Raw genomic sequence first — 19,101 nt, 5'->3', positions numbered from 1 at the left:
AACATTTGTTATCCATGTAAGTTAGCTGGTTTAACTTGTTGTTAGACTACATGTTATGGTTAGTTATTACTGAGGGCACTTCATGCTACTGCAAGTTCTTCAAATTGTGTCAAATCACAAAGGGTATATATGTATGTATAAATATGTAAATGCATGAAAAATACAACAACTGGACACGAAGGTCGCGTCCTTGTGAGTTAACGACGCACACGAAGTCCTTCGAGTGCGCATACAATATTTAGATATTACGATAGAATTTTCATAGCGTTACACTTAGGATTAAACACAAATAGTACAAAGTGCTTGAATTCAACATTCAATTTAGATCTCATATGATAGTCACGCCAATTGGGTTAGTTTCACTTCTTTGTTCTCTTCGTTTTCTTTTCTTTTTTTTTTTTTTTTTAGTTAGTCTGTTTAGAATCGTTTTTGGTACCGAGTAGTGCTGGTATTACAATCAGACGCGTAAGGTACACTATTGTGCGATTCTATCTTGCATTGACAATGTTTACCTGAAAAGTTGCCCCTTATATTATATGTAATATATATTCATACATACATATGTATATTGATTGATAACATAAAATGTCTATTGAAAATATGTTGTGTATTTCATATTATTACAGTAATTGGTAAAAAAAAAATTGGAGAAAATGCGAACGGGTTTTCGTCTTAGCAGAATTTCCAGCTTAAAGTGCACCACAGTCCTCGACCACAATTTTCTTTGAGGTCTTGCCGGACTGTGAGCCGTAAGACTCGATCTTCTTGACGACGTCAAGGCCCTCGACGACCTCGCCGAAGACGACATGCTTGTTGTCCAGCCAAGCGGTCTTCACGGTGCAAATGAAGAACTGGGAGCCGTTGGTGTTGGCGCCAGCGTTCGCCATCGACAGGATGCCGGGGCCGGTGTGCTTCAGGCGGAAGTTCTCATCGGGGAACTTGTTGCCATAGATGGACTTGCCGCCAGTGCCATTGTGGTTGGTGAAATCGCCGCCCTGGCACATGAAGTTTGGAATGACGCGATGGAAACTGGAGCCCTTGTAGCCAAAGCCCTTCTCGCCGGTGCACAGAGCACGGAAATTCTCCGCTGTCTTCGGCACGACGTCAGAGCGCAGCTAGAAAATCGAAATCGAAATAATGAATAAATAAATCAAATCAGACAAGTGTCAAATGAAATCAAATGCATGCACATATATTAATAAATATATACATATGTACATATAATGTACAATGTACAATGACCGGAAAATTACCAAAACTACATGTATGCACACACGCACACACAGATACACACACACTCTCTCGCTCTCTCACACTCACATAGTCAAATACGGCAAATTGCAGCGGAGAGTTAGCGCGTGGAATGTCACTGAAATCGTCTATTGTCTAAATGCTAAAATATATATTTAAAAAATGAAATTGACGTAAGCCAATTACATCATCAAAATAAAATCATTTCTTTCTATCAACTTTGTTCATCAAAGTCAAACGGGTTTACTGTATTCTTACACACACACACACATATGCAAGCATGTATCGCATGACATACAAGCAGCCTTTCTACGTTTAGAAATTGAGGTTATGTTTGCCTGTATTGATTTGTGTGTACATCCATATGTATGTACAAATGCCGGCATTTTTGTCACTTCTTATTTTCTTCATTGTATTAACTTAGAAAAAAAAGGTGATATGAGCTGCATTACTTGGCATATATTCAACTCGGCAACTAAAAATATAAGCGGCGAACTTTAATTGCGCTATCTCAACACATACACGCCCATTTAGCCCGGTGTGTGTGTGTATACATACATACATGCAGATGTACCTGAATACATGCATTTTTGATTGAAATGTATATGTACTCGTGTATACACAAACTCAAAGGTGACTAAACGGTAATTGCCACTTGAAGTCATAGACACACACATATGTATGCATAGACAAATATGCACTTGTGTATTTAATGTAATTAGTTTCAGTATGTGAGTACGAAAGGACACAGTATGCCTACAATATAAATAGTTAATCACGTGTCTCTCTCTCTCTCATTCTCTCGTGCAAACATACTGTAAACTCTGGTAAAAAATTAGTGTATGTACACAAAAATACATGCATGTATGCATATGCACGTACACACGTGTATACTAGATACATACATATGTATACACATACGTACATATACATACATACTTATGTTAAATTACTGCAAAAAGTTAACAGTCTATTGTCAAATTGCAAATAACGATGAAAAATAAAAAAACCGGCAAAATTAGTAAACTCACCTCCATTACTATCCTACCGACGGGCTCGCCATCGGCGGTCATATCGAAGAATACTCGCGGTAAAGTACTCATTTTGGACTGCTTCGAATATTCGCGAACAAACTGAATTCCAAATTGCAACTGACCTCTGTTACTGGCAATTCGAGCTGGGGTTATAGATTTTTGAGGTAAAATGGCGGACCCAGCTAAGCGAAGTGCCGACGACTTGTGAATGTTACGAAGCAGAGTTGCACCTAAAAATACCATCGTGGAAGTGTGCCCGCTTGTCTATCACTAACGTACACGAGGCACTTGGAACCGTTTCTTAGTCATTTCATTCCATCATCCGTTGTTATATCACAATAACGAGGGTGAAAACATTTGAACCAGTCTGGTTCCGCGATCATTGTCTTGCGCATATTGCATGCGATATATTTTTCAATATATTTGAAAAAAAGAAAATAAATTGAATAGATTGTCTTATGTGCTAACAAAGATATCATTATGGTATTCCCATATGTGCTATTTCTTTTTACTGAATATTCAAACTAGGTGGCGGAATCGAAATCGAAATTCAATCTTATTAGATCTTAACGAAAATGAAAGTTAAAAAATACTAAAAAAAAAAAAATACAAGTTCTGCAATGAAAATGTATTTTAAAGCTCGTAACATTTAGATCTTCAAAATATATTTTTTAAATTAAAATTGTTCGATAAGTAGTTCCATAACAATTACCAATTGAACACATTGCAGCAATTGTTATCGATATCTCTGTATATCGGGACTCTTATTCATTTTATAGTGTTATCGATTCCAATTGAAGGAATATACACAGTGACAAAAAAGGGTTGTTAGGGTTAGGGTTGTCATAAATTTTGATTTATCTAGCTCCCGGTTTTCTCAAATGTTATTTTATTCGCATAATTTATTTTAGGAGTACCTGCGATTGTTTTCCTCAATTTTCGGCATATCAGTTGCTAAAATCTTATTTTGCGAAGCTTCAACTTGGCGATCATTCAAGATCATGGTTAAAGCAAAGCTTTAAATATTAAGGAATTTATAAAGCCTAATGTTTTTTGCTGTATTATAATTTATATTAATACCAAATACGTAGCTAAAATATTATGAAAAAAAAAAATTGTTTTTGTTTAGAACTGTTTTGTTTTAAACATTTTTGTCTTTGATTTTTTGTCTGCTTTCAGAAGAATTCTTCCCAATCTAATAGAAGACGTAAATAAAATCAAAATTAAATGTTTATTTTTTAATGCAACATTTTGCATGTATTATACATATGTATACATTCTTCAATTGGTCAAAGTTTCCCAAATTAAAAAAACCCATGTGTGTATTTCAAATTGTTTGTATTTTATTTATAATTTCTCACTTAATACAAAAAATACTCTTAATTTCCTCTTCTCATATTCTTATATCTTTTTTTTTTTTTTAGTTTTTTCCTTGTTATGGTATTAAATAAAAATTAAAAGCAAACAAAATGGCAACTTGCGCCAGGGAGCCAAAATAATAAAGCAAATAAAAAAAAAAAAAAAAAGATTTAAAAAAAGCTAAACAATAATATTGATTGCCTACATAGAAAAGCTCCTTGCTGAAATAAAGAACAAAAATAAAAATATCTAATAAGAAGGAGTTGTCAGGGAGAGGCGAGGTGGCGGGTTTCTGGGAGGACTCAAAGAACGTTAAGGGTTTGAATAGCTTTCACAGCTGTATTAAATACATACACATGTATGTGTAATGCCAATGTATATCAAATACATACATATACAGATATATATATATATATATATATATATATATATATATATATATATATATATATAGGTAAATTAATTAATTAATTAATTAAACAATACGTTCACGCAGGCGGGCAATTAAGTTAAAAATACACAAAGTCAAATGTAAATTAAAATTTTAAGAAAGGCAACGGTGGCTGCTTACAAAACTCGCGTTTATATAATATATTATAGTTATGTGGTATACATATAGACATATATATATACATGTATATATTATATAAGTACATATATATACATATACATTTATGTTTTTGTTTTCTTTTTCGTACGGTTGTCATTCAGAAGTTGTTCTCTATATAAAGTAGCTGATATATATAGTAGATATAGTTGTAAAGTTGTCAAAAAAAAATAATAAAAGTTTAAAATAATAATAACTGTGCATGGCTCTAGAAAACTTTACTCCGAAATATCAATTGGAATGGATGTGGTAAACGTGGGCGTCTCCAGCTCCTCGTGCTTCTTCATTTTGAGACTCTGTAGAGGGAGAGACAGACAGAGAGATGGGATACTTTAGTTACAGTGCCTAGTTAAAGTATTCATCCACTCACCTGTTGCAGCTTATAGTGATTTATAATGTCCTGATCGGCTGGGCATGATTGTGTGAATGCGTCCAGCTGATACATGTGATACATGTATCGCCACAGCGCCGTCAAATGTGTCTGCACGAAAGCGAAAGAGACAGACAGACAGACAGAGAGAGAGTTAGAGAGAGAGAGAGAGACAGGGAAAGTGTTAACAGGTGTAATAGAGAACTAGAGCTTTAGCCACTTACCGGTATCTCAAAGTCAACAAAGTATTTGCCAGCGACGCGAATGTGCTGCAGGCGCGGCATCAGCTCACAGTCGAAGCAGCACATGGTGTCGCCCGTCAGGAAGCGAGTGTTGCGATTGGCCAAATGATCGTTGATCTTGCGCAGATGGGTGAGCAGCGCATTGTTCTTGGCCTCGTCCTTCTTCACCAGCATCAGCTTCAATTTCACATACAAATTCTCAATTAGCGTCGCCACCTCCTTGTCCTGCACGAACAGATTGTAGCCGCCGGGTATATGCTTCATGATGTGCCGCTCGATCTTCTCGTTCTCCAGTATGGCCAGGCCGTTGTCAATCAGGATCGGCGGATGCGTCGCCTCGAAGTTGGTGCGGAAATCTGGCGGCGGTTTCTGCATGTCCACTGTGGTCACCTTCAGACTGATTGTCTTCAGCTCGGCCAGCAGATACAGATCCATGAAGTACTCCTGGCAGAACAGGCAGGCGCCCTTGCGACGTCCATCAATGGTCGAGGCCTAGTTAACGATAATTAATTAATTTATATCAATATTAATTGGGTCAAGTATCGTTTTATATAAATATACACGCACACATACATGAGTATAAATTATCTACAATAAATGGCGATCGCGTGCCAGGCGTTTAGCAAACAAATAAATCAAATTCGTTTTAATGAAATAAGTCAACGTACAGTGGCCGCTCGATAAAATAAACAACAAAGCACGGCACAATGTTCAAAGCAAACCAGTATAATAATTTATATTGTTTTGCATATTGTCAAGAGACGAAATACAGTGGATTATGATGAATTTTGCTTTTGTATTTTTATTTAGTATTTTGTAATTGAGTTTTGGTATTTTTCAAATTATAATAATTTATTATTTACTTTTACTTTTATTATTTTTTTTTCTTAGTCTTTATTATTATTATTTTTATTTTATTTTATTTATTTATTTTATTTATTTATTTATTTATTTATTTATTTTATTTATTTATTTATTTTTTAAATTATATCTATTGTTATTTTCGTTTTTTGCAATTGTTTATTTTTATAGTTCTTTTGTTTGACTTTTGATTATTTTTATAATTCGCAATTTGATTTTTGACTATTTTCATAGATTTTTATTTATTTATTATTATTATCACATCGTTAGTTCGTCAATTGCTGTTTGCAATATAGATTTAATCATGTGACATCATCATTCATAATATCATTTTGCGTGATGAATTGTTGGCGCATGATATATGCACACACACACACACACAGCCACACAAATATGTAAACACACCCATATGCATGTGTCTGTGTGCCGGCATCGATATCCGCTTGCCGCCAGAAGGAAGTGCACACAGACAGTTCCTGGCCGCCATTATTTTGCATGCGAACGGCGGGCACGCCTGCGTGGCATTTGACCAGCAAATGTGGGATGATGATGTCATCAGCTTTGCTCTCTTAGCTTGACTTGTTGATTTATCGACAGCCGGTAATTTATATGTGCGCATACACACACACACACACACACACACACACACACACACACACACACATGCATGCATGCATGCATGCTCGCTTATTTGTGTTAGATAAACTCAAGTAATTGTGTTTGTCCGCATGTGTGTGTGTGTGTTTGCTCAGTGCAATACAACTCCATTTACAGCGTACATTGCTTACAAGGTTGCCGGCCAGCTGCTGCCTAAAATAGAAATCTTGTAATAGTCGCCAGTCGGCCAAATGTAGCTAAATAATTGAATTGGCTGCGATTACCTGTGCGCAGCTAAACGCTCGTAATCAGCTGATTTAGCACTTACGCGCATCAATTATTCTTGGCAATTATGTTAATAGTTTTAAATAAGAACTAATTAACATGTATTCACAAAAAATATCATTAAAAGCTTAATAGCTTCACACGCACACGCACATACACACTTACACAATCAATCATTTTAAAATTTATCATACATAAAAATAACTACATGTATGTATGTACATACATATAAATATTTATAGCTATTTACACACACACACATTGTAGGCTTATGCATGTGTGTAGCTAAAGAAGCCGCGCCCACGCCGCCCCCTATTAAGCACTGATGCGTGCGTCGCTATGAAGGTGGAATGAAAGGGGAGCGTCGTCACGGGTGCGTCGTCACTCAAAGCATTTAACGCTTGGCGCTTTAACGGTTTATTTTATATTGTGGCAGAAATATTGTATATGTGCCTTGTCGCATTATTAGCAGCCGGTGAACGCCCAGCAATGTTATTAACTGTTTGCTGATATTTACTGATACGAGCGCCTGCATGTGCATGTCTCTATACCTATGTACATACATACATATGTATATATGTATGTATGTATGTGTGTGCACACATTTGTCACACATAAAATTCCCAAATGACCTGATTACTTTCTCACTTGCACTTGCAGCCACACATACATATGTATGTAAGTGTGTGACTGTGTGCGTGTGTGTGTATGCAAGGGTGTACACACTCGTGTGAATGCGGTTGAAAAGTAATTACATTGCTGTATGAATTGCAAAATAAATTGTACAACACGCTCATTTGGGGTTACAGCAAAGGTCAAGTTGATGTGTTTGCCGCTGCCATTCGCTCGCTCTTCATCATTTCACCATTGCATGCAGCTCAAAAAAGATTGTAAAATTGCATTTGCCGATTGAAAATAGAAATGACGAACGTAAAATATGCCAGAAGCGACCGCGTCGGCAAATGTCAAGTGGCATAAAACCAGCAATCTCATAACCGAAAAAGAAAATATAATAAATGCGCCTGCCCAAAAAGCAACAAACGATGATCAGCAATAAAAACGTTATTTTTTTTCTTTAAATACATTTCATTTAACTTGCAAAAAAAAAACAACTGCGGTTTACGGAAAAGAAGCAACAACGACAGCCGTCGCAAAAATTTAAATGGCATCATTCACACACAAGCGAGACAAATCTATAGTTTGTTTGTGTGTGTGTGTGTATGTGTGTGTGTATGTGTGTGTGTGGTTTCCATCTCTTTCTCGCTCTGCCTTCTCACTGTAGTTAGAGAACATCTACGAATCATCTTCGATTCTTGTTTCGTTAAATTTGTTATTCTAAAAGGGCCAACGTAATTCATCAGAAATAAAAGTGAGATAAGATAAAAAAAAAAAAACACAAATTGTCAGCACGGTTAGAGCGAGTAGCAACAACAACAATCATAAATAAATATGGAAAGCTCTCATAAATACTAACGCACGACATGCCTGAATATGTACATATGATTGTATTTGTGCAGTCTGTGCGTGTTCTTCGTTTGAGAGAATGCGTTATTTTTGGAACCGGTTCGCGTTGACAGCTGCAGCGCGCAATATTTTATTGTCATAAGCAATCTGCCTAAATGAGAGTGAGAGGGAAAGAGATGTCAACCTTGGGTTTGGGAGCTTTCTTGTTCTTGCTTCTCCCTATCCAAATTGCCGCATATTTCAACACTTACACACATATCTTATCAGGGTAGCGGCGGAAGCATTCGCCCAAATAGAAACTGCACGAGCAACGGCTTCGAGGTGATGAAGTAATAGCCAAAAACACAAAATAAAATAATAATAAAAATTATAATCATTTGTGAGTGAAGGCAAGGAACGTGAGCTTCAAGAATGCTCGCTGGCTCGTATCTTGGCCTAAATTGGTAAATGGCTAATGGGTTTTTTTTTTCTTCCATTCTTTGTTGTTGTTGTTGTACTGCTCGCGACGCGTCTTCATGTTCATGTCTTACTATTATTATTTTTATTTATGGCGTGCTGAGACGCTTGTCAATTTCATTTTGCGAACTTTGTGACTTAATTGCTATTTTAGTAAACATTGAAGATAAAGTACAACGATGTTAAGTAATTTCTAAAATAAATTATTTTTCCATTGCGAAATGTATGTAAAAAGGAACACAGGCAAAAGACAAGCAACATTAAATGTGAGCATTGCGCGAGTTTATTTATTTATTTTTTTTTTTTTTCTGAATTTGTCAATGAAATGCATCTGCACACACGCCAACTACAAAGCAAACAACAACAACAACAACAACAATGGCAATGGCAAGACAAGCCTCTCTTGCGTGCTTTGTTAAATGTCATGGAGCAGCGCTTTAGAGATGGACGCGTGAGTGGATAGTGAGCGCACATAATGCATAATGCATTGCAAGGGAATATGCTTGCTTGCTGTGCGCCTCCATGCTCACATGTCAAGCCGATAAAGCACATACATACATACATACTTATGTGCATATATTCACAGTATGTGTGGTATAACAATTAACTATCGGAGCAAAAAGTTAACACCTTAAGACTGCATGGAATTTCCACACATATCGATACATTTTCGATGCCAAACAAAAAGGCATTGAATTTTGCTTTTTCTTTTTTCTTTTTTTTTTTTTTGGTAAGTCTGCATCAAAGCGAACAACAATAAGCGCAATTGTTGCCGTTGAGATATAATAATACATACATACATGGAGTCTGTACGTGTTGTATGGAGTGTGTTTGTGTGGGCGATGACTGCGGCTGGGCCTTTGGCTTTGGCCAAGGAGGCGGAAAACTGCACACGAGAAAAACCTGTTTAGCGTTCAATGGTTGTATTTTGTTGGTTTGTTGTTGGACCTCGGACAACCGAACACACATATGTTTTGTTTGCTGCACGCGACAAGCAGCGCGCAGAGCCAGTTGTTGGGGAAGAGTGAATGCCGCTACTACTGCTGCTGCTGCTGCTGTTGCTGCTGCTTTCTTCATCTATGCAACATAACAACGGCAACAACCAGGCGCAATGTATTTGGGCGCAAACCAAATTGAACTTTCACTTTTTGCTTAAACGCTTTATTTGTACATTTACGTTTATTGTTGTTTTTCCTTTGATTACAAATGGCATGTACATGTTGCTCTCTCTATCTATGTATGTATGTACGTGTGTGTGTGTGTGTTATGTCAAAGACGCTTCTGCTTCATTGAGAGAGTGCACTGAGTTCAACAGGTGCGCTCGCTCAGGCAGCCATCTTTCACTTTCTCTCTCAATCTAACAGGAAGTAGCTAAGGGGGTGCGGGTGGTGGTAGGTGTAGTAGATATTGGCAAACTCTATGCCCTGCAGTTGGAGTTGCATTAGTCATCGTTCTTCTGCGCATTGTTTGTCGAAGGTGCGCCAAATGTCGCATACAAGACGTGGGCGTTTGAGGAGTGCTGCCAGAGCCCGGCTCACATGAGGCCCTAAATAATGGCTGCTTAACTAATAAAATCAACAATGACTGTGTGCAAAGACAATTACGTTGGCAAACAACAAAATGTTCGAGTTGAAGTGTTGATTTCGTCTTCGATTTTGCATGACGTAGGCGCCAAGAAATTTCGAAGCCACAGCTACACATTGGAGCACACTCACGCACTCACACACACAGATAGGCACAAGCAATAAGAACGTGTGCGATGTCAGGCAATTGAAGTAATGAAATGCGATTAAAGTTTATGTCAGATAAGAACTTATTAATTAAAACGCAAAGCAAATGCAAGAATATTTAGCACAGCTACTGTTACTACGAATGCAAATTGAAGCATGCACACATACATAGATATATGTGCATATGTATATGTGTGTGTTGAGCTTAGCTGGCCGAGAACTTAAAGAAGAGCGAAGGAGCGAGAGACAGAGACGGAGAGGGCGAGCGAGAGTTGAAACCAGTTTTTGCGATGCTTAGCTTAATAACAAAAACAAGAAGAACAAACAGACCAGCAGACAGATAGACGGTCAGACAATACAAAAGGGGGCGGCAGAGTACAATGATGATGATGAATAAATAAAAGACCAAAAACGAGCATAATGAATACATTTGTATATATGAAAGTATGTATATATGTATGTACATATGCATATGTATTTCAAGTGACACTGAAGCAGAGAAGAAGCACAAGGTGTCTGTGCTGATTCTGTTATTTGCAACACAATAACAACATAATTTTCACTTTTTGGATGTACTGAAAATTTGCAAAGCGCGCATATTGAAATCTGCGAAATACAAGCATATATACATACATACATATGTATAAATATGTGCATGCATGTGTACATGTCTGTTATTGCATGTGGTTGGCTAAGTAACCCACCTTAATGATCAATTCGATCTCGGGCACATCATATTTGCTGGTGCCGTTCGTCGTCTCCTGCTGCGGCTGTGTCTCAACTTCGGCGGCTGACATGGTTTTTTTTTTTTTTTTTTGTAAAGCTTTAGCTTTCTTGTTAACAACTTAGAAATTTACGCTCTTACTGCGGTGTCTTCTTTTCAATTCTTTTTTTTTTTTGTTTCCGTGCGTTATCGTCGTCGTCGTCCGCGTGACGTGCGTACGTGTTTTTCTTATGCTCTTTATTGTTGTTCTAATTTATATTTGCCAATATGTATGCACACACGAGCACAAAACACTAATTCAAAATTCACTGTACCTAAGTACGCCAGTATATATGTATGTGTGTGTCGATTGTGTTTGTGTGTATTAAAAAAATTACGTTTGCTTCCCGTTGCAAGCGATTGCGGTGTGCTGCCTGTTTGCTATAGTTACAGTATGAAATAGTGTTGGATTGTTCATATGATACGCTGGGACGTTGACATCGCTGCAATATATCGATATACAGCTGAACGCAGAGTTGAAAAGTGCTATCGATAGCTAGCCATGCCTCTGGTCTCACTGAGATTTGTTCGTTTTGTCATGCCGGCTATCGTGCTGCCGCATTGAATTTATTTATTTGGTGTACACAAGTCGGCTTCTATTTCCATTATTAAAAAAAAAAAACTAAATAAATATAAAGTTGAATCATGGCGCTGAATTTGAACGAGCTGCTGCAGCAGGCACAGCGCCTCTCCAATGAAACCCAAATAGACACAGAAATGCCGCGCGTCGATCGTACGCTCTCGCAGGTGCTGCAAGCCACACAGGAGCTGCATGAGCGCGTCACACAAGCCGGCACAAACGATTTGCAAGCGTAAGTTAACAATTGCCTGTGTATATTATAATGATGTATATTTATGTATGCCGTGCCTTGTCTCCTGCAGTCACATTCTGCTTGGCTCTAGGGGCGTCGATCTGCCAAAGCTGACACAGAAACTCGAAACCTTGAGCGCCAGCCAATCCTTCGAGCCCATCAACCCCATTGGCGATACCGATGTGGAGGGCTACCTGAAGAACGAGCGCGAGAATGCTATAATTGCCGTGATTGAGGAGACCAATAAAAATGTAAGTGTGAATGCTCTTTTCTCTTCTCGAATTCCTTTGATAGTATATATTCCCCAATAGATATTCAAATCGGTGGAGCGCAACAAAATGCGCTGCATACTTGCTGAGTGGGGCGAGGAGAAGGAGCATCTGCTTAATGCTCTGGTCGGGCCCAATCAGGAAGACTTTCCCGAGGTGCACCGCCACATGGTGTCCACCGTACTACCACAGACAGCCATGCCGCGCTCTCGCCTGAATCGCGTGGAGGCCCTGTATGCCCAGCAGATCACCATCTACAATGAGGTCCACAATCAGGGCAGCCAACGCACCAATTTGCTCAACCAGTTCACCCAAATGGTGAAGGAGCAGGAGACTGTCATGGATGTTCAGATTAGCGAAATGTGGAGCGTTCTGACCTACATGGCCAATGTGACGCCCCTCAGTCGCAGCGTTGAGCCGGCCAAGTTACGCCAGAACGGCCTACCATTGGTGCAGAAGGCCCTGAGCTATCTGGAGCAGTGTTACAAGCGCTACATGAATACGGTCATCCAGAAGAATCGTCTGATTGGCCTACGCGGCGGCGTACCCAATGTCTACAATACGGTATGCTCCTATGTGACCATCGCCTTCCAGTCGCCTCATTCCTTGGTCGGGCTGCTCGACGTCAGCGATGGCCGTCCCTTGTGGCCGCATGTCTACTACAGCTTGCGCAGCGGTGATCTCGGCGCCGCCGTGCAGTTCCTCAAGGAGGGCGGCGTTTGCCCCGATTTGATGAAGCTGCTGCAGGCCAAGCATAAGCTCAAACAGAAGCAGGACCATCTGCATCCGCTGAACGAAACTGAGCGTCCCACTGTCAAGCTCGAGGGGCAGCTCAAGCTCGAGTACTGTAACAAGCTGCGCGTCTGCACAGATCCCTTCAAAAAGGCGGTACGCTATACCAATATATACATCTATATATAACTCTGTAACATTTCTAATTCTTTGCCGATTTGCAGGTCTATGCCATTGTCTTGGCCTGCGATCCGAACGATCCGCATCAGGAGGTGGTGCGCACCATTGACGACTTCCTTTGGATGCAGCTGAGCGTACTGGACACCGCCGAGCGCATCGACTACGACTTGGAGCGCCTTAGCTACGGCGACCTGCAGTCGCTCATCTTGGAGAAGTATGGCGAGCACTATTTCAATGCACGCGAGAAGACGCCGCTCTACTTCCAGGTGCTCGTCCTCACTGGCCAGTTCGAGGCAGCGCTTGAGTTTCTCGCCCGCACCGATGCCAATCGTCCGCATGCCGTGCACATGGCCATCGCCCTCAACGAGCAGTATATGCTCGCAACGCCCAATGACATACAGAAGCCGCTGCTCTCCACCGACCCAACCGATCCGCCGCCCATGCGTCGCCTCAATCTGGCGCGCCTGATCATCATGTACACGAAGTGCTTCGAGCAGACCGACACCGTCGAGGCACTGCAATACTATTACTTGTTGCGCAACTTCAAGACCTCCGATGGACGCAACCTGATGATGAGCTGCGTCTGCGATATGCTCGTCGAGAACTGCGACGAAAATATGTTGCTCTTGATTTTCGGCTCGCCCGATCCCTCTGATCCGTGGCGCTACGTTGGGTAAGCAGTTGATGATGGCATTCCTTATAGCTTTTACTCAATGTTACCCATACCCCACTGCAGCGGCATCTTGTCCCAATTCTCCAACTTGGATTACGACAAGTACATCCTGGCCGGCATGGTGGGCGACGAGCTGGCGCATCGCACCAAATTCGAGGCGGCCATCCGTCTCTACTTCATTGGCGGCCAGCTGGACAAGGCCTTGCGGCTGCTCTGCTCGCTGCTCACGCAGGTGGTGCACCAGCCGGCGGAGAAGGGCAGCGTCCGCGAGCAGCTGACGGTGATGTCGGAGCGCATGAATGAGTCGCTGAGCCGGCGCAAGGCCGACATCGACGAGCCTGTGATGCGCACCTATCGCATGCTGGCGGAGCTAATCAAGTTCTTCGACTATTACCATTCGGGTCAGTCGCGTTTGGCCGTTGAGGTCCTCAACAGGAATCGCATTACGCCCAACAGCTGTGCCGAGGTGGACGAGTGTGTCAACAAGCTGAAGCTGGTTGGAACCGACCTGATCAAAGTGCTGCCCGATGTGCTGCTGGCCGCCATGGATCTGATCTACGGCCAGTATCTGGAGATGAAGGCCGGCGCCAACATATGTAGCCGCAGCATCAGTTCCAACGACGAGCTGCTGATTGAGCCCAAGGAGGAGATTCTCTCACATTTGCGCCAACGCGCCAAGGCACTGACCAACATGGCTGCCACGCTGCCCTATCGCATGCCCTCGGACACCAACAATCGCCTCGTCCAGCTGGAGATTCTGATGCACTGAAGCAGCTGCCAAACAACACATCGAAAAGAAAGGGGGTAAGGGAAAGGGGGCATAACCGAGCGGGAGGGAGCAGAAGAAATGCAATTACTATCAAGATCAGAAACGGGATAGCTAACTGATTTAATATATGTTCGTTTGTATTTATGAAATTTAGTTTTGTTTATTAAATCGGTTATTGCAAAAATGGAAATGCGCGTTGTTTATTTACTGTATATATATATATATGTATGTATATATGATGTATACTGTATATATATGTATATGTATAGTTGTATAGTTATTTTGTGCGTTTAGTTGCTATCGTCAGTCGAATGGGCGGGGCGCCTCCTCGCCTCAGCCCATATACTGATAGGATGCACAGACGGGCTCCTGGTGGCGCGTGTGCGGTGACGATTGCAACGCGAGTCGCTGCAGATGGCAGCCGCGGCAGAGCAGGCGGCCGTCCAGCGGGTAGCAGCGCTTGTCCGGCTCATCGGTCAGCTGCATGCCGCACTCCTCGCAGATGTAGCAATCGACATGGAAGTCCTTGTCCATGGACACGACGCGCACGGTCTCATCGGTGCCCTCGACGGGTGTGATGCCTGCAGCAGAGCATATTATAAATAAGATACAAATAGACATGCATATACATATATGAGATCTGGGGGCAGCGCACCTTTGCCGCAGCTGGCGCACTTGGGCGCAAACATGCGATGGTAGTCATTGACGCAGTAAATCTTGTGATCCACATCCACGGTGAAGGGCACGCCGTCCAAGCACTCATTGCAGATGCAGCAGCGGAAGCAGCCCGGATGATATGACTTGCCCATGGCTTGCAAAATCTGAAAGTGCATGAAACCAATTAGAGGCAGACAGATAGAGTGAGGGACAGAGAGGGACAGAGAGGAAGAGGGTCGGGGACAGGGCGTACACACCATTTCCATGATCAGGTGGCCACAAATGGCGCATTTCTCTGCCGTCTGCTGGAAGCCCGAATACTACAAAGACGATAAAGAGAGCGAGAGAGAGAGAGAGAGAGGGTGAGTTAAGGTGTGAATGAGACACGTATAGAGCCGAATAGCTACCATGTAGTCCTCCTCGCAGTAGACACGACCGTGCACATTGTAGAACGCCTTGCCGCGCAGCGCCCGGCCGCAGGAGCAGCAAATGAAGCAATTCGTGTGATATAGATTGCCCATGGCTTGGCAGGCCTGGCCGGCGCCCTTCACCTTCTCGCCGCAGGTGTGGCAAATGCCTGCAAGTGGAAGATTAACGATCAGATAGCTGCATATTGGTCTCAACTCTCTGGCCTACCAAAATACTCTCCATGCTCCTCGCTCTGCTCGATCTCCTCCTCCAGCTGGCGCGTCAGCTCCTCGATCTTGCGCTGCGCCTCGGTCGGGCCAGCCGGACGCGGCGGAGTCACGCTGTATGGCAGCAAATTCTTGGTCAGACCTGTTTCGTGGGCAAAGTACAGTAAACATTAAGTATGTGCGACACGAGCAAAGAGGCGCTTAAAGCATGGCAAGTGGGTTAAATGATTAGGCATACCTCGTTTGGGCCGCAAGGCGGCTATGCAAGCATTGTTAAAAAGAGCATAAGATTATGATTAGAGTTAGGATTAGGATTGTATACATTTAAGTATATTTTATGGTTTAGTAGCATGATTAGCCTATTTCCGCAAGTTCCCATTCAAACGTAGTCTATATGAAGCCAGTAAAACATTTACGACATCTGCAATGGTATAAGCTCTTTGTTATTCCTTTTCGTGAGAAACTTTTTTTGAGGTAGTTCTCGAGAGGGAATGCGAGCTAGACCTTTTCCAAAAGAGCTACTATTCTTTGGAGAGCATTACGAAAATAACTACAAGTCTTTAGAGAGCATTACTAAAAGCCAGTAAAACCTTTTTGACAACAGTTATGGTAGGTTTTGTCGGTTTCGCTCTCTCTATCTCTAGAGAATGCGAGTTAGGACTTTTCCTAAAAAAGTCGATAAGACAGGAAAACGTTTCTGAAAGAATCTGCGAGACAGAGAGAGAGAGAGAGAGAGAGAGAGAGAGAGAGAGAGAGAGAGAGAGAGAGAGGGACAGAGAGAGAGAGAGTCAGAGGGAATGATATAGAAATAGCATCCGACATTCTCTCGACTCCTTTTTCCCTTCTTTTAAATGAGAGCTGCTCTTTAGGAGAAACTTAAGAAATAGACAAGCGCGAAGAGCCAAAAAAATGTCTATGATAGAAGATATGATTACAAGATAAATTAATAATTCTCCATTAGATTTACTATTTCGAATAAATAGTATGATATTTTCAGAGAGAAAAAGTCTCTTAAGCTTCTCTTCAATTAGAGTTATTGGATATTAGAGAAGTACTTGGCATAGGAGCTACTCTTTTAGAAAGGCGCAGCCAGTGAGAAAAAATAGGCGATGAAAATGCAGCTGACATTCCGCTTCCCCCTCAACTTCTCTCTGCCCTAGTTCTTCCAGCTTTTCATTAAAATGACTTCCATTAGAGCAGAAAAACCTGATAAGAGTTAGTCATATATTTTCTGTATGCATATTCGTATAGCTGAGCCGTATCGTATAGCTTACGTGCAGGGGTTAGTCATATTGCTGTCTTGGTATTGGTGCGCATCGAGATGCACGGATAGTGTTCGCCACCTCTCCACTCACCTGTGCTGCTCTGCGAGGGCGTTGGCGATGTGGCCACCGCGAGTGGCGCCGTTGTGGCGATGGGCGTGGCGCGCAGCTGCAGGGGTTGCATTTGTGCTGCGGCGGACGTCGTTGCCGTTGACGTCTGCGTTGCGGCCGCTGTCAACGGCGGCGGCGGCAATGGCGGCTGCGGACTGACTGCAGTCAGTCGTCCATTGTTGTTGTTGTTGCTGTTGCTGCTGCTGTTGTTGGGGCTGCGACTGTTGACGGCGGTGCTGGTGGGGACGGCGGCGGCGGTGCTGCGGTGCAGATTGGCCGTCATGCAGACATAGTCGGAGCTGTTGATGTCCTCGATGTAGTTGGGATTGACGGACACATTGATGCCCACCTGCTGCTGCTGCTGCTGCTTGATGGGCGTGTGCTGCTGCAGCTGCAGTTTGGCCAGCGGCGCCGGAGCCGGCGAGGCCAGTGGACTTCCATGGCTGGGCAGCGATAGATTCCGATAGCGCTGCGTGGGCGAGCCCAAGGCACCGGAGCTGCCACCGGCATTGGACGAGCTGTTGTTGCTGCTGCTGCGCTGGTGCAGCGGCGACGATAGCATCATCGCATTCAGCTCCATTTGGTTAGCTGTGGGCGTGGGCGTGGCCATCTCTGTGTGCTGATACATGGTGGCCGTGGCCGGCGATGCCTGCGGCTGGGCCCGCTGCCCGGAATGGGGTATAATGTTCTCATAGATCGGCGCCACGGCGGACAGCTCCTCGATGGGCTGATGTGTGTGCTTCTGGGGCGCCTCCGGCACGGGCGTATGTGCGAATCGACCGCCCCCAATGGGCTGCATCAGCAAATAATCGTTCAGCATGACGCTCTGCCGACTCGCCGGACTCTGGGGCTGGGCACGCCGCTGGTTCGTATCGAACTGGCCATAAAACTCCAGATTCTCATAGACCGGCGAATGCTTCTGCGGAGCTATGCGCTGGCCAAGCACCTGAGCCGTCGGCGCATATATGAGCGGCGGCTGACTGTTGCTGCCGTTGCCTATCATAATGGGCTCCGCGCCGGGCTTGGGTATTGCGGTGGCGTACTTCGAGGCAGCTATTATATTGCCACGCTCATAGAGCTTGTAATCCTCGCTGTTGGACAGCCGCTGGTGGTGCTGTTGCTGCTGCTGGTGTTGATGGTGGTGCTGCTGCTGCTGCTGTTGCGGCTGTTGTGGTGCATCGTGCACAAAGTTATCAAAGCCGCCGGGCGAGCGCTGATAGCTGCCGCCAATGTGCAGCCGCTGCATGAGCGTCTCATAATCCGAATCACCGGCTCCACTCCCCACCGCTGTGCTGGTGGCATTTCGATGCGTTCGCTGGGTGGTCATTGTGCACACATATACATACACGCACACACACTCGCACACACACGTATACGCGTGAGTCGGACAGAGAGCGTTGAGCGACGATGACTTGTTTCGCTCAAGGAGTTTTTGTCCCTTTGATGATGTCTTACCAGTCTGCCGTCTTTTTTGACGCTGCCAATTTATGTGCTATTTATCAGCTTTGTGACACCATCATTTTTTATTCAGTTTTTTGTGTGTTTAATTTTGTCGAAACAAAGACAAGTTGCAAAGAAGAATCTCTCAGACACAATAACACAGGTACGCACAAATGCATATGTATTTGTTGGTGTTGTTGATCTTATATCGATACATCGATAAGTTTCATTTGAAATTTGCGTATCGTACCGTATCGACAGACTTTAGGGGCGCTTAAGCGCAACTGCCAGTGGAATTCAAATCATGTGAGAATATGGCAGCATTGCTTTAATATTTAAATATTTCATTTATCAGCTGTTGACTAAATTAAGGGCAATTTATGGTCATCTGCTTGAAAAGTGAATTCAGATAACTTATGAAACAGTTGTACAGAAATAGAAATTCAGCTCAAATTTATTGCTTATGAAAATAAAATGAATTTACTTGTATATTTGCAGCAATAAATAATAAAAACACACCAAGAGACATTCCAATGTGCACT

General features: G+C 42.7%; 4 protein-coding genes across 5 annotated transcripts; 1 reads left to right on the top strand and 3 right to left on the bottom strand.

The window, feature by feature from the left end:
* Positions 1-588: 588 nt before the first annotated feature.
* LOC6585191 (peptidyl-prolyl cis-trans isomerase) lies at positions 589-2,543 on the bottom strand. The gene is made up of 2 exons (XM_002010791.4): positions 2,283-2,543; positions 589-1,115 (listed from the first exon to the last, which is right to left on the bottom strand). Exons 1-2 carry the CDS (start codon positions 2,526-2,528, stop codon positions 690-692), a joined length of 672 nt encoding a protein of 223 aa, XP_002010827.2. The 5' UTR covers positions 2,529-2,543; the 3' UTR covers positions 589-689.
* A 1,637-nt stretch (positions 2,544-4,180) lies between these two features.
* LOC6585190 (chloride intracellular channel exc-4) lies at positions 4,181-11,426 on the bottom strand. The gene is made up of 4 exons (XM_002010790.4): positions 10,961-11,426; positions 4,846-5,355; positions 4,622-4,732; positions 4,181-4,547 (listed from the first exon to the last, which is right to left on the bottom strand). The coding sequence occupies exons 1-4, from the start codon at positions 11,051-11,053 to the stop codon at positions 4,470-4,472; spliced, it is 792 nt and encodes a 263-aa protein (XP_002010826.1). The 5' UTR covers positions 11,054-11,426; the 3' UTR covers positions 4,181-4,469.
* Positions 11,427-11,533: 107 nt separating this feature from the next.
* On the top strand, positions 11,534-14,644 carry LOC6585189 (nuclear pore complex protein Nup93-1). Its single transcript, XM_002010789.4, has 5 exons — positions 11,534-11,831; positions 11,902-12,082; positions 12,143-12,988; positions 13,057-13,685; positions 13,749-14,644. Exons 1-5 carry the CDS (start codon positions 11,665-11,667, stop codon positions 14,452-14,454), a joined length of 2,529 nt encoding a protein of 842 aa, XP_002010825.1. The 5' UTR covers positions 11,534-11,664; the 3' UTR covers positions 14,455-14,644.
* On the bottom strand, positions 14,589-18,739 carry LOC6585188 (LIM domain-containing protein jub). Of its 2 annotated transcripts, XM_015161116.3 has the most exons (7): positions 17,102-18,739; positions 15,985-16,005; positions 15,748-15,888; positions 15,519-15,688; positions 15,369-15,431; positions 15,110-15,275; positions 14,589-15,035 (listed from the first exon to the last, which is right to left on the bottom strand). In XM_015161116.3, exons 1-7 carry the CDS (start codon positions 18,444-18,446, stop codon positions 14,788-14,790), a joined length of 2,154 nt encoding a protein of 717 aa, XP_015016602.1. In that variant the 5' UTR covers positions 18,447-18,739; the 3' UTR covers positions 14,589-14,787. The 2 variants fall into 2 exon arrangements, with proteins under 2 accessions (XP_015016602.1, XP_002010824.1); XM_002010788.4 differs by lacking the exon at positions 15,985-16,005.
* Positions 18,740-19,101: the final 362 nt, after the last annotated feature.

This window comes from Drosophila mojavensis, unplaced genomic scaffold, assembly GCF_018153725.1.
Source record: "Drosophila mojavensis isolate 15081-1352.22 unplaced genomic scaffold, ASM1815372v1 contig_136, whole genome shotgun sequence".
NCBI classification, from domain to species: Eukaryota; Metazoa; Arthropoda; class Insecta; order Diptera; family Drosophilidae; genus Drosophila; species Drosophila mojavensis.
Note: the sequence above shows the minus strand (reverse complement) of the source record. Positions and strands in the feature narration are given on the sequence as shown.